This window comes from Panthera onca, chromosome A2 (genome assembly GCF_046562875.1).
Source record: "Panthera onca isolate mPanOnc1 chromosome A2, mPanOnc1 haplotype 2, whole genome shotgun sequence".
Classification (NCBI taxonomy): domain Eukaryota; kingdom Metazoa; phylum Chordata; class Mammalia; order Carnivora; family Felidae; genus Panthera; species Panthera onca.
The window spans coordinates 65,682,281-65,696,864 of NC_138340.1; the positions used below are offsets into that span (position 1 = coordinate 65,682,281).

Here is a 14,584-nt window from a genome sequence, read left to right on the forward strand (position 1 = left end):
GAAGTCGTTCGTGGTTTTCTTGTCTGAACTCTGACGCGCTCTTCGCGTGGTTTTCCTGTGTGCCTTCTCCCTCCTGAGGGACTCTACTAGAGGTTCACAGTTTCGCCAGATTTTGCAAAAGACTAACATTTCGCTTGGTCCCTACCCATTGATACTTTCTTCACCATTCTCATAATTTCTGATCTTAATTTTTGTAACTACTCCTTCTACGTTCCTTAGCGTTATCCATCTTTGATGTTCCTAATTTCCGTTTCTCTTCCAAGATTAGAAATGGAGTCTCAAATACAATTTAGCAGCAACATACAACTTCCTACCTGCAAGTACACTCATTTTACATTCAATTCTAAATGACTAACTGGTATTTTCATTGTGAGTTTCTCTGTAACCCAGGAGTCGGGTAACAGTGTGTTTTAAAGTTTCCACACAGATTACACATTTTGTTTGGAACTTTTTCTGTTGACTTCTGATTTAATCACACTGGGTCAAAGAACGTGGCTTGCATGACATGGATCACTTAAAATTTAGTGTTTTAGGGGCGCCTAAAAGCATCCAACTTTGGCTCAGGCCACGATCTCATGGATCGTGAGTTCGAGCCCCACATCAGGCTCTGTGCCCACAGCTCAGAGCCTAGAGCCTGCTTTGGATTCTGTGTCTCCTTTTCTCTCTGCCCCTCCCCCTCATGGGCACGCTCTCTCTCTCTCTCTCTCTCTCTCAAAAATAAATATTTTTTTAAAAATTTAAAAACTTTAGTGCAGTTTTCCATACGTGGTTAACTTGAAAAAAAATTTTTTAAGTAGGCTTCATGCCCAGTGTGGAGCCCAGTGTGGGGCTTGAACTCAGAATCCTGAAGTCAAGACCTGAGCTGAGAATAAGAGTGGGATGCTTAGCCGAATGAGCCACCCAGGTGCCCCTATGTGGTCAACTTTTTAAAAAGTTACACAGATTTTAGAAGATAATCAAGAGGGGGCAACCAGATGGCTCAGTTGGTTAAGCTGCCAACTCTTAAAATTTTTTTCTTTTAGTGTTTATTCATTTTTTGAGGACAGAGAGAGACAGAGAATGAGTGGGGGAGGGAGAGAGAGAGAGAGGGAGACACAGAATCCGAAACAGGCTCCTGGCTCTGAGCTGATAGCACAGAGCCCGACGTGGGGCTTGAACTCACAAACCACGAGGTCATGATCTAAGCTGAAGTCAGACGCTTAACCAACTGAGCCACCCAGGTGCCCCTAAGCTGCCGACTCTTGATTTTGACTCAGGTCATGATCTCACAGTTCATGAATTCAAGCCCTGCAACGGGCTCTGCACTCACTGTGTGAAGCCTGCTTCAGATCCTCTGTCTCCCTCTTTCTAGCCCTCTCCCACTCACGCACTCTCTCTCAAAAATAAATAAACATTAAAAAAAATGTTTTAAAAAGAAAAGAATCAAGAGTCTATCTGTTGGATGCAGGGTTCTACGTATTTCTACCAATCGGGGCTTGTTAATACTGTTAACAGATATCCTTGGAATTACTCCTACAATCTTATTTAGTATTTTCTGCCTGACATCCTTTTTATTCTTCACATCCTGTTTTTCCTCCTTTCCCAGTGATGTCGGTTGTTTTTATTAAATACAGATTCCCTTATATCTTCTTCTGCTAGGTTACGAGTACAGATTTTACGCATATTCTTTCATTAGTTACAATCCGTGTTTTAGATCCAGCTAAGATTTTAAAATACGTACGTAACTTAGTATACTTTTTCTTAACGTAGCCTCAAATCGTTTTACATTCTACTTCCCCCAACTGGGGTCTTATGATGACAGAATCACTCACGGAACAAACCTCACAAGACAGACACACACACACACACACACACACACGCACGCATGCGTGTGTGTGCTCCCAGGGTCTAATTATCATCCAACGTTCAGTTTAACCTTACTACTGTTCCCTACACTCCCGGCCTTATCTTACTGAAGTACAGCTTTCAATCAATCTTTCAGGGAAGATTGCCAGTCACAAATGTGCTCAATGTTTGCCCGAAAAAGCTTTATTTTGCTCTCAGTAGATGTCGCTATCCACTTTCAGGCAGACAGCCATTTCTCCCTCGACCCTCTGAAAACACCCCGTGTTATTTTCCGGCTGTGCCCAGGTTGGTTGTCAGTCCAAACGTCATTCACGCACTGGGAAGTCTGCATTTCTCCGCAGATCTTCTCTTTGTCCTCCGTTTTCTAGATTCTTGCTAAATGCTTTTAGATGTGGATTAACCTTCCCCTTTCCTTTGAGTTCTCTGAGCACCCTCTGGGGCGCCCGGTGGCTCGGTCGGTTAAGCGTCCGACTTCAGCTCAGGTCACGATCTCACGGTTAGTGAGTTCGAGCCCCGCGTCGGGGTCTGCGTTGACAGCTCAGGGCCTGGATCCTGCTTCGGATTCTGTGTCTCCCTCTTTCTGCCCCTCCCCAGCTCTCACCCTCTCTCTGTCTCCAAAATAAGTAAACAGTAAAATATTAAAATGCCAATAACTGTTGGTGTAACAGCTCACTTCCAACACGTGGGCTCCTCACACCCACCTGTTTCTGTCATTTCTTCCCATCGTAGCGTCACGGTGTCCGGTCCTTCATGACACTCTTCTGTCATTCACCGCCCTGAGTGTGACACACACGCTTCCCTCGAAGCCTTTGATAGACTTCTCTTCGCTGCGTATGGAAACGTGACCTGCTGACTTGGGTGGCTCACTTCTCAGTAGGAGATGGAGAATCACCCGTCCTGCGGTGCAGCCAGGCTGAGTCCTTCTGACTGTCCTGTTTTACAAGCTCTGTGTGCAGAATTACTGAGGAGCGGAGGGAAAGGTGTTCAATGTCACAGGTGGAGATGCGTTCATTCATTCCCTGAGACCCTGCTTCAGGTGCAGGGACACATCAGACCCTCAGCTTCAACTATGGGCTGCGGAGCTCCGGAGCAGGAGAGGGGATCTGCTCTGTTCCACGCGGAGCCCACCCTGCCTTCGGTGCGCAGCCCTCCCTGCCACCACCCGAGCAGGCGTGACATCTACAGGATGCTTGAAAGTACACCTTGGATGTCGTCAAAACTTAAAGAAGCTTTAAGCTTCAAAAAGTTCTTTCAAGGGGCGCCTGGGTGGCTTAGTCGGTTGAGCAGACGCTCACGGTTTCGACTTTGGCTCAGGTCACGGTCTCACATTTTTGTGGGATCGAGCCCCATGTGGCGCTCAGTGCTGACAGCACGGAGCCTCCTTGGGACTCTCTGTCTCCCTCTCTCTCTGTCCCTCCCCCACTCTTGCTCTCTCTCTCAAAATAAACAGAGAAACGTTAAAAAGGAAAAAAAAAAAGTTCTGGGGCACCTGGGTGGCTCAGTCAGTTAAGTATCTGACTTCGGCTCAGGTCACGATCTCACGGTTTGTGAGACCGAGTCCCGTGTTGGCTCTGCAAATAACAGTGTGGAGCCTGCTTGGGATTCTCTCTCTCTCTCTGCCCCTCGCCTGCACACGTACACACTCTCTCTCAACATAAATAATTTAAAACTAAATAAATAAGCTCCTTCTGTGTAAATTTCCTATCTAGTCAATTTTCTTGACTAAAGCGTTGACGTAGACTTGTGTATGAACATTAATACCAAAACTTAGATTATTTCACCTTAAATGAGACCACTGCTAAGCAGTGCAATGTAATAAATTAAAATTTTCCAAAGTTTCAAAACCAACATTAACGATATTCCTCTTTCTTGTTACAAGTTTTTTAAAAGACGACCAGGAAAGTGTGCCTGACACAGAAAAGCCTGACTGTTTTATGAATCTTCTAACACTTGAGGAAACATCTCTTTGACTTCCTATGAAGCTCCCAGCTTTTATTTTTGCAACATTCCATCCTCTTTCTGCTTAAGCAATTTAAAAAACCTGATTATTCTAATTCCTCCCACCTCTAAACCCTACAATTTATTGGACTTAACTTCTGTAGGAATCCACACCGTGAGTCATGTGCCTTTTTCCTGGTCCCTCCCCCCAAACCAGACTGGGTCCCTTCTTGGGCTGCCCGCCCCATATCAAAGCATGTATCCCTAAGACCCAATTTGCTTTTAACCCCTGTCCTTTCTTTTCTACGATGATCCCATCAGAAATTAACACAAGGGGAACAGAAGAAATCACAGAAAGGTGGAGAATTACCAAGAGCACAGACACACAAAACTAGCCTAAGTGCAAATATGAAAATGCCAAAATCAGGGTGCCTGGGTGGCTCAGTCGGTTAAGCCCTCCAACTTCGGCTCAGGTCATGATTTCGCGGCTCGTGGGTTGCAATCCCACTTCGGGCTCTGGGCTAACAGCTCAGATTCTGTGTCTCCCTTGCTCTCTGCCCCTCCCCCACTTGGGCACACACTCTCTCTGAAAAGCAAATAAACATGAAAAAAAGAGTGCCAAAATCCACAAGATTTCACCATGGAGGAGCCCTGGATAGGTAACATCAAGTTGCCCTTAAGTTGCATCCTTAGATAAATCTCCGTAGAACTGACTGTGAAGTTTTGCCCACTGAACAGAAAGACAGCTTTCCCCTCGCTACCGTTAATTTATATGACAAACCCTGTGAGTGTTCCAAGCACCAAAAATCACCTCTCTGCCTTCTCCAATAGCTTAAGACACATCTTGCTTCCGGACGGACGACATAAATGGAGGGAAGACACAGAGAGGCTCACAGCTCAAGGCTCTGATGGCCGGATGCTTTAGCGCAGGGTAGAGCTAGGGGACAGGGGCGTGGCGGGGCCACTGTCCCACACAATACTGGCTCCCTGCAAAAGGAACACCGAGTCCTTTTTTGTCCAAGCGGAAATCCTCTTTGGAGGATCGCTTTCAGTTAGCAAAGACAAGTATGGGGGTAGGTCTTTCGCAAAAGCGAACTAGTGGAAAACGGACTTTCCAAAAGCAGGAGACACCTGTAAATGAAGATCTCACAGCCACGCATTTTTTTCCCCTGTTTTTGAATTTGTTTTCCTTAAAGGGGAGAAGAGCCAAGGCCAGAATCTTCTCGGATGAGGGGCAGGAACGATTTCTTGGCATACAGAGCCCCAGCACGTGGCAAAGTCACAGTCGGAAGGTAGGGCATCTGGGTCACCATGATTTTGTCGTTTCTTACCCTGGTGATTGGTGAGCCGGTCAGGCTGCGCTGGGAAGCCAGGTCCTGCCAGGTCTCGTGGGCTGACGGGGGGTGTCTGCTCCACCTGGTCCTGCAGAAGATAGGAACACAAAGGCTTCGGTCAAAAGTTCACACTTATCCACATCCACCATGGCTCGCATTGCCTTCTTCCTGTTTCTTCAATTTCTTTACCTTTCTAGTTCTCAAGGACAGTTGTTTAAAGTACACCGGATGGGGCCCCTGGGTGGCTCAGTCGGTTAAGCGTCCGACTTCGGCTCAGGTCATGATCTCGTGGTTCGTGGGTTCAAGCCCTGCGTCGGGCTCTGTGCTGACAGCTTGCAGCCAGGAGCCTGCTTCGGGTACTGTGTCTCCCTCCCTCCCCAGCTTGCACTCTGTCTCTCCTCTCTCTCTCTCAAAAATAAATAAACATTTTTAACATAACATAACATAACATAACATAACATAACATAACATAACATAAGGAAGTTAATCGTGAGAAGGTACCACTCTGTTTAGCAAGGGAGTCAGGACAGAAGTTACTCTCTGTTTCTGGCTTCAACTGCTTTGCCTGAAGAGCAACTCAAAAAGAATTACTGTCAACCGCTGGATTTAAGCAATGAATATAAATAATTAGCATTCCAGGGAGCACACGCATTTTCTGCAACAATTACTGGTAATCAAGCCCCAGGCGGTCTGTTATCTGGTACGGAAACATCCAGAGTCTGCCTTATAATTGGCCCCCCTCTACCAAGCGGGAGGGCTCGGTGGCATTTTTTAAGATGTCAAGATGAGGACAACAATCTTAGGCAAAAGTTACAACAGCAATATTACGACCAGCTCCACAACTCTAGCAAAATGTCTTCATGAGACTCAGAACCAAGCCAATGAAAGACGCATTAAAATACGGGCAAAGAAAACGGGTCCTTTAAGATTTACACGCTTGTAACAAAATACTAGCAGGAATTAACCTGGGGTGGAAAGAGGTCAAATTTCTCTTCCAGATTTAAGAAATTTTGACCATGCACATGTATTACCTCTGTAATTAGCTTTTAGAACTCTGTCTGCAAAACACATCGGCTCTAAGAGTAATAATATGTTGGCAAAAATAACAGCCAAATTCATCAACCTCATCCCTACCTCTGCAGAGGAACCGCAGACTGCCTCGGGTGGAATGTTCCACGTGCCTGGGCACCTGCACCAGCCACTGTGCACAGAGCCTACACTGCCAGCGGGACTCCCACTTTACAGATGAAAACACTGAGGCTCAGGAAGGTTATGTCCACCTTACTACCCCTGCTGGGAAGGGGCATCCCGGGGATTAGAACCCAGGCAGTGGGGCTTTTAGATCCCAAGTGCCTTCCCACCAAGCTGCCCAAGAAACTCATTCACATTTTGAGGAAGTTGCTTTATCACCCGAATGTTCCCCCAGCAAGTGGCTGCCTGTCCAGAGCCTGGGAGCATAGAAACGGATGGGCGATACTCTACACCCTCCACCGTGTGCACGCCGACTGACACGTATACACGTGTGGGTGTGGTCAATGCAGTGCTGGGGGCCGCTCTCTAGAGCTGGGGAGGCAGATTCGGGGGCACTGGGGAGATAGTCCAGAAGGTTCAACCCACCAACATCTACCCCTTAGAAGGACGCGACTCACTCCCTGGGGAGGCCCAGCCACCGTCACCCCTTCCCCCAGAAAATCTGGGCAAAACGGATCAAAGCCCCAAGGTGTGAGAGGATATTCTCACTGCTTCTCTCCCTCCAAAACAAACGGCATTCTTTTTTTTTTTTTTTTTTAAAGATGTAATACCTGCTAACTATGAAAATCTAGATGCTAAAAAAAGCACAAAGAAAAAAATCCAAATGAACCTCTCTCCTCTCACCCGGGGATGGATCCTATCAGTTTTCGGTCTGTTCTACCAGAGAGAAGACAAAATGCACAAACATGATACGTCTGTGCGCGACGTTTGAATTACTTGGAGAACGTGTAGGGGACATCTGGACCGCATGGGGTTACAAATGATCCCCCTAAAAAACGGATTCAGAATCAAAGGACACACGTTACTGAATTTGAGCCTATCTTTCTGAAATCTCCCATGGCAACGGAGCATCTCAATCAGCACTTCCAAGCCCTGGACCACTCCCCTAGGCGGGTGTGCAACCTGACTTTAGTCCTTCAAGTGACATTAATCCATTCCATACTGGTGAGCATACGGTTAGTTAAGAACGGGTTTCTGGGGCGCCTGGGTGGCTCAGAGGGTTGGGCGTCTGACTTCGGCTCAGGTCATGATCTCATGGTTCCTGAGTTTGACCCTTGCGTCGGGCTCTGTGCTGACAGCTCGGAGCCTGGAGCCTGCTTCGGATTCTGCATCTCCTTCTCTCTCTGCCCCTCCCCCTGCTCGTGCTCTGTCTCTTTCAAAAATAAACGAACATTAAAATAAATAAACGAGAAAGAAAGAAAGCAAGCACAAACGGAAGTTTCTGATTAGAAAAGAAGAGATGGGCTGGTCTGGAGGACACAAAGTCTGGAGACAAGAGGATACCACCAGAAGCCCCACTGAGGTGCTGAGGACGGAACTGGGCTGTTGGGGTTAGTGCACAAGGTGGTACCCTCGACCCCCAAATGCAGCAAAGCCTCCCCTTCCGGGTTCACCCCTCCCCCTCCGCTAGTGTCTGCCATTTCAGCCGGCATTTCCCCATCCAGCCGGCTCTTTGCCATCGGGATACGTATTTTTTCTTTCATTCCCAAATTGTAAAACAAGCAGGTACGTTTTGGGGAAGCACAGAGCAGATGGAAAATAAAAATGAACCTGAATCCCACGACGGCAGGTGGGGTAAGTGATAGCTCTCCTGTGGACCCTGCACCACTACTGTGCACGGCCAGACACTGGAAATCACACGGGGTCAATGATTTGGGGTTCTGCTGCCTTCCCCTCCCCGGTTAACACTACAAGATGCTTTTTTTTTTAAATTTTTTTTTTGATGTTTATTTATTTTTTCCAGAGACAGAATGTGAGCAGGGGAGGGGCAGAGAGAGAGAAAGACACAGAATCGGAAGCAGGCTCCATAATCTGGGCTGTCAGCACAGAGCCCGACACGGGGCTCGAACCCACAAACTGTGAGATCATGACCTGAGCTGAAGTCAGACATCCAACCAACTGAGCCACCCAGGGGCCCCTATTTTATTTTTTTTAATGTCTATTTTTGAGAGAGAGAGAGAGAGAGAGAGGATGAGCAGGGGAGAGGCAGAGAGAGAGGGAAACAGAATCTGAAGCAGGCTCCAGGCTCTAAGCCATCAGCACAGAGCCGGACGCAGCACTCGAACCCACAAACAGTGAGATCACGACCTGAGCCAAAGTCGGACACTTAACTAAGCCACCCAGGCACCCGTACAAGATGGTATTTGAAAGCCTTGGTAAATACTGTTTTCAGATTCCAAACTACTCTAGTGAACACCTGCAGCCACTTGCAAATCTCAGCATCAAACAACAATCCAAGAAACACTTCTGTGCATAAAACTGTCCACATTTCTGATTATTTGCATCAGATCCCTGAAAACAGAACCACCGGGCCAAAGGTTTCATGCGCATTCTTGTTTTTGAATCTAGATACATTCTGTGAAACTCTTGTCTGTATAGCTTTACCCTTCCACCCAAAACAGAGAACCGCCCACTTCATAATATCTGTGGCGCGCTGACACTGGTGATTTTTCTGGAATTTTTTTCTGGCCAATGCCGGAGGTAAACCGTGGCCTCGGCCTGTAGTTTTTGGTGCAGGTCTTAAATGCCGAAGTTGACCATTTCTCATAGCTCATTAGGCCTTTCTCTTTCTTCTTCTGGACTACCCTCAGACAGGTCAGCTAGACCGAGGGCACCGGGGCTTTCCGGGCGAGCCACAGCCCACCCACCCCTCGGGAGCTGAGCTCCTTGGGGCCAGTTACCTGGAGTCTGAGTCGACTGGTTCATCTGGAAAATGCGTTAAATGACCCCCCTCCAGAAGGTTTATTGGCAGAAGGTTTGTTTACACCCTGAAGTGTAAAGCCAGGGCCCAAGGCTTGGGAGAGCACCCCCCAGGGTGGCCTGTGGATTCCTCCGCCCACTGGAAACTCTGGTTTATTCCTCAAATCCTTCCAGGATGAGCTCTTCATGTGGTAAGAAACACAGCTGACTGCTATTCGCAGCAAATGCTTTTCCCATCCTGTCTGCCGTTTTAACTATACTTTTGATTCTCACAAGTTCAGTTCAAGGTAGGCAAGTGCCCTGACCTTTTCTTTTCAATTCACTGCTGCCAGCTTGATAACTGCCCTTGCCCTCTCTCAAGGAATCTGGAGAGCATCCATGTATGTTCTACTTGGTCCCTTTTCTGACTTGATGTACTCTGACTCATCCCTGTCTCGGACGTTTATTTTGGTGGAAAGGACGCAGTGAGACCAGATACTGGCCCCAGTTCGCTCTGCCCTTTTGCCTGAGCTGGAAGGTCACCTTCATCCCACCTTATAATCTCCACACGTGAGAGCCTCAGCCACCCAGATCTGCTGGTTCCTGAGCCCCGGCCACACTCTCTGTATCACATCTTCTGACACATTTCCAGGGGCACACGCTCGTCCTCCTCTTCCTTTTACATGAATTCCTCATTTTCTTCTAGAATTGCTTCCAGAGTTTGCTTAAATTATTAAAACATCTCTTCTGGGGGTGCCTGGGTGGCTCAGTTAAGCAGCCGACTTCGGCTCAGGTCATGATTTCATGGTTCATGGGTTCGAGCCCCACATCGGGCTCTGTGCTGACAGCTCAGAGCCTGGAGCCTGCTTTGGATTTGGGGTCTCCCCCTCTCTCTGCCCCTCCCCTGCTCATGCTTTGTCTCTCTCTCTCTCTCTGCTCTCTCTCTCTTAAAAGTGAATTAATGTTAAAAAGAAAAAGAAAGAAAGAGAAAGAAAGAAAGAAAGAAAGAAAAGAAAAGAAAAGAAAAGAAAAGAAAAGAAAAGAAAAGAAAAGAAAAGAAAAGAAAAGAATGGGGTGCCTGGGTGGCTCAGTAGGTTAAGCATCTGGCTCTTGGTTTTGGTTCAGGTCATGATCTCACAGTTCGTGAGTTCGAGCCCCGCGTCGCACTCTGTGCTGACAGCTCAGAGCCTGGAGCCTGCTTCTGATTCTGTGTCTCCCTCTCTCTCTGCCCCTCCCCCACTCACACTCTGTCTCTCTCTCTCTCAAAAATAAATGTTAAATTTTTTTTTAAATTCTCTTCTATAGCATTTACTTACATATAAATGAGTAATTAGTACTCATTAGGAATACACGTGTTGGTGGTGAACCGTCTGGTGGAAATCAGACCACAGGTACGTGGGGAGAGGATAAACCAAGGGTAAGAGGGTCAGCCTTCCTACCACCCCCCTAGGCCCCACCCAGCCCGTCCCTCTGGGACACACAAGCCCCCGGGGCATCCCCTGAACCCATTCAGGCCCTAGACTAACCTGACACCACTGAGATATCTTTCTAGAATACAAGTAACTTTCCAGATTTAGCAAATAAAAATACAGGATGTCCCGTGAAACCGGCATTTCAGATAGACGCCCTACCCGCTTTTTGGTGTAAGTATGTCTCAACTTACATGGGACTTCGCCTAGAAAGAAACAAAACAAAACAAAACAAGCTTTTGTAGTTTGTCTAAATTTAACTGGGCATCCTATACTTTATCTGGCAACTCTACACCTCAAGGACTGTCAAAATCCGACAGGGATGCATGACAAAGTACAGCAGTAAGAGCGAAATTTCGAAGCGTGGCTCATTTGCTCGTATATAAAACTCCCAGGTCAATAAAAACCGTCCTTGTAAAAACTGAACAGATAGACGCTTCAGTCAAGAGTCCTGTTATCCTGGGAAGCGAAAGCAGATGGAACAGTATGAGAGACGGTAGCGTTTGTAAAATACGGCCAGCAGGGAGAGGCTAACCGCCCCCACCCCATGGCTCCGGAAGGTCAAGGCGCAAACGTCCCTCCGCTCTTCAAAGGCAAACAGTGGCCCCCGGCCAGGCTCAGGGTGATGAAAACCCGGCCAGGAGTAACAAGCCTGTCACTGTGCGGCTGGGTCTCCCAGGGCTCCGTTTTTCTGTTTGTCCGGGTGGGTTTCCCGTTCCAGATTAGCCAGCCTCCCCGGAGGGTCAGGGGCCGATCCTACAGAGCTTCCTCCTTGGCAGGAGGCCCGGGGCCTGGAGGGAAAGTCCAGGATTCTTCTCCGAAGGTGGCTGCTAGCAGCTACGGCTTCTTCAAACCCGAGCCCTTCGTCACTGGGCCATCTACGCCTCTGGGGAAGGTGGGAACCCGGGACAGTGAACCGAAGCCCCTTCAGTGGCCGAGCAGGTCACTTCACTGTCTGGGGCTGGACTGCCCCCCAGACCCGCGTGGCTGTAGAAACACTTTCCAGAGTTGGAAACGGGCGTCCTGTGGAGCGGGGCAGACACACTGCCTCCGTGAATAGGAAGGAGAATGGCCTCCTGCAGCGTAAAGCTGTGCTGAGTGATTTTGTTCCGAGCTGGGAGGGCCGGGGGTATGAGCCTGCAAGGTCAGCCGCAGCCGGCATGCCGGTCCTGGAGCCCCCGTGGGACGTGCCGATGGGGCACGGGGAGGCGGAGGATGGGATGAGGCATGGATCGTCCAGCTGGACTGTGCTGTCTTCTAGAAAGTTCCTTCGTGAGCCATACTTCTGGGAGTTGCAGGAATGCGCCCGCCCCCCCTCCTCGCTCCTCCAGGCCTCTTGCTGGCCCCAGGCTGGCTTCTCCGAACCCCTCCAGGCCCTCCCTGAGATACTCTTCCTCTCTCATTGGGCACATGCCCGCTGCACACAGGCAGGTGCTTAACCTACCTCTCTCTGCCAATGGAGCACTGATGTTTCATTTTATCTATTTATTTTTTTCAACATTTATTCATTTTTGAGAGACAGAGATGGGGGGCGGGGGCCAGAGAGAGGGAGACACACGATCCGAAGCAGGCTCTAGGCTCTAAGTGGTCAGCACAGAGCCCGACGCAGGGCTTAAACTCACGGATGGTGAGATCATGACCTGAGCCGAAGTCGGTCGCTTAACCGACTGAGCCACCCAGGCACCCCAAGAACCCAAGGTTTTAAAGGTTATATGTAAAGGGTGCCTCGAGCCAGGGTCTGAGCCTGGTAGGCCTGGCTGTCCATGGGGTCAGACCCCACCCCAGAGTAGCGCATGAGCCTCTCCAGGCAGAATGCAAACTCCCAGGCCCATGGGCCCGCAAGGCCCTCATTTCAAAGGTGGGGCTGAGTCTGAGCTCCTTACCTCAGGTGGTTTGCTTACACGGAATATTCCAGGGGCCACCTTCCTGGCCTGGCTTCCCTCCAGCTCAAAGGCACAGTTCACAGCAGGCATGCCTCCCCATCCTGCTCTGCCCGGGGATTCTTCACTATCTGGAATGTTCTCCGCCTTGTCCTCCACACACACCATCCACTCATCCTCAAGGCCTGAGAAGCTGCTTCCTTCAGGCGCCTTCTCTGACAGCCCAGATGAAAATGGCCCCATACCCCTCGTCCTGCTGCACTCTTTAATTCAAAGTGGGAAGTAGGAGGGCGAGCTGACCAGCGCGTGCCCCTTGTCCCTGACGACCCCAGATCTGGGGCAGGGACGCCTCTGCCCCCCCGGGGAGGCAGTGAGGGTGAAGGCCAGGGTGGAAGGAATATCACGGAGCACTGTCACCAGGGCACGTCCCCACCCGCATGAGCCTGGCAGGACACACTTTCCGTGAGACGCATCACAGCACGGCCTGGGCACACACAGGGCCTGACTCCACACACGTCAGCTGCCCCCGCATCCTGTGACAAGCGGGACTTCAAATAAATCGGCGCCCACACTGGCTGCCGAACGCACAAGAGGAACACTGCTCTCGAGACAGAGACTGGGCGGTTTGAGCAGTTCCTTATCTGAATAAAAATACAGGACCAACGCACGCGTGCCTCAGAGAACACGTGAGTGTAACGGTCAGCGCGGTATCTGCCGGGTAACAAATGGGAGCGTACTGCTGAAGGCCAGACTCCGGGGTCAAATCCCAGTCTCCCACCTGTCAGTGTGAGACTTTGTGCAACTGTGTACTTCCTTGGGGCAGACTGGAGGCTTCAAACATTGGCTGGGGGGAATAAATTCAGGCGATGTAAACCAAGGACTTGTCCAGCAAGGAAAGGTTCCAGGTGTCCGTGAACAGCAGGCACCGACACAAATACTAAACAGCTGGGACAAGATGTCTGTAAGAGACGTCTCTGTCTCCAGTGGGTGTCAGGGCTGTGTCCTTGGCCCCACGCAATGTACAATCTTTTCAAGGACCTGAATGAAGGCACAGAAGGTGCCCTTAATTACTCTAAGATAACCCAACATTAACACCACCTGGTACGGAACGAGGGGATTCGAAATGTCTTCACCCAGTGAGGATGCTCCATCAAAACCCATGAGCTGAAATCCTAATGCAGAAAGATTTCAAATGCTACAGGTACACCAGGGGCACCTGGGGGGCTCAGTCGGTTAAGCATCCCACTCTTGGCTTCTGCTCAGGTCATGATCTCACTGTTCGTGAGTTCAAGTCCTATGTCAGGCTTTTCACTGGCAGCACAGAGCCTGCTTGGGATTCTCCCTCTCTCTTTCTCTCTCTCTCTCTCTCAAAAAAAAAATAAATAAACTTAAAAAATAAAAATAAAAATAAAAATAAATGTCACAGGGACACCAAACCCGGAAACAAACAACAATGCATGAGAACAGCGTGGGCAAGGGGAAGGGGCTGTCCAGGGAGGCCGGCCTGAAAATGCAGTGAAAGCCAAGCCAGAGGGGCTCTCCCGGCCCTCCCACACCCTGCCCTGCGCTGCCCTGGCAAATGCCACCGCTAGGGCCTTGTCCCACCAGGCGGCCCCCTCCCCACCCACTGCAGCCCACCGGCTGGTGAGGTCATGGGTCCCTGTCACATGCAACAAGCCAGTGCTTCTGAAGCTCGGTATGTGAAACACAGTCACCCTGGGTCTTGTCACTTGATACAAAACACAGGTAAAGGTGTAAGACAAATCGGAATTCAATTCTAGAAGGGAACGCGCTTACAGTCTACTGTAAATTCCCCGCATCCAATGCCCACAGGGTCAGCTGCACACGTCACTCTATAACTTCCAGACGGACACAGTTAGGGGCGGTCAAGATTTCACACTGGGCCTCCCTCCAGCTACAGACGATCACCAATTTTCATGAAAACGGACTAATTTTTCAGTAATTACTCACCATGCCAGCCCTCCTGTGTAGTGAGAGTAATGCTTCCTATTTATATGGTACTGATGCAAGCTGCTGACTCAACCACACACATACCTGGATCTACACTCATCAGAGAAACAAAACCTCGTCTCCAAAAGAGGACACCAAGCGTGGCAGCGACAAGGCCACTATTTAGAGAACCATCCGATTTCCATGAGAACTTCACTGCGCCCAAGCACCACAGACC

General features: G+C 49.3%; 1 protein-coding gene across 8 annotated transcripts in view; it reads right to left on the reverse strand.

Annotated features, from left to right (window-relative positions):
- GRB10 (growth factor receptor bound protein 10) overlaps positions 1-14,584 on the reverse strand; it is a 186,854-nt gene that overhangs the window by 93,660 nt on the left and 78,610 nt on the right. For 7 of the 8 annotated variants that reach the window (XM_060632134.3, XM_078442606.2, XM_060632137.3 and 4 more), the window contains one exon: positions 5,115-5,205. The exons of the other annotated variant lie outside the window; for it this stretch is intronic. In XM_060632134.3, coding sequence (XP_060488117.1) covers positions 5,115-5,205 — 91 coding nt within the window. The remainder of the gene's footprint in view (positions 1-5,114; positions 5,206-14,584) is intronic. 8 annotated transcript variants of the gene reach the window in all.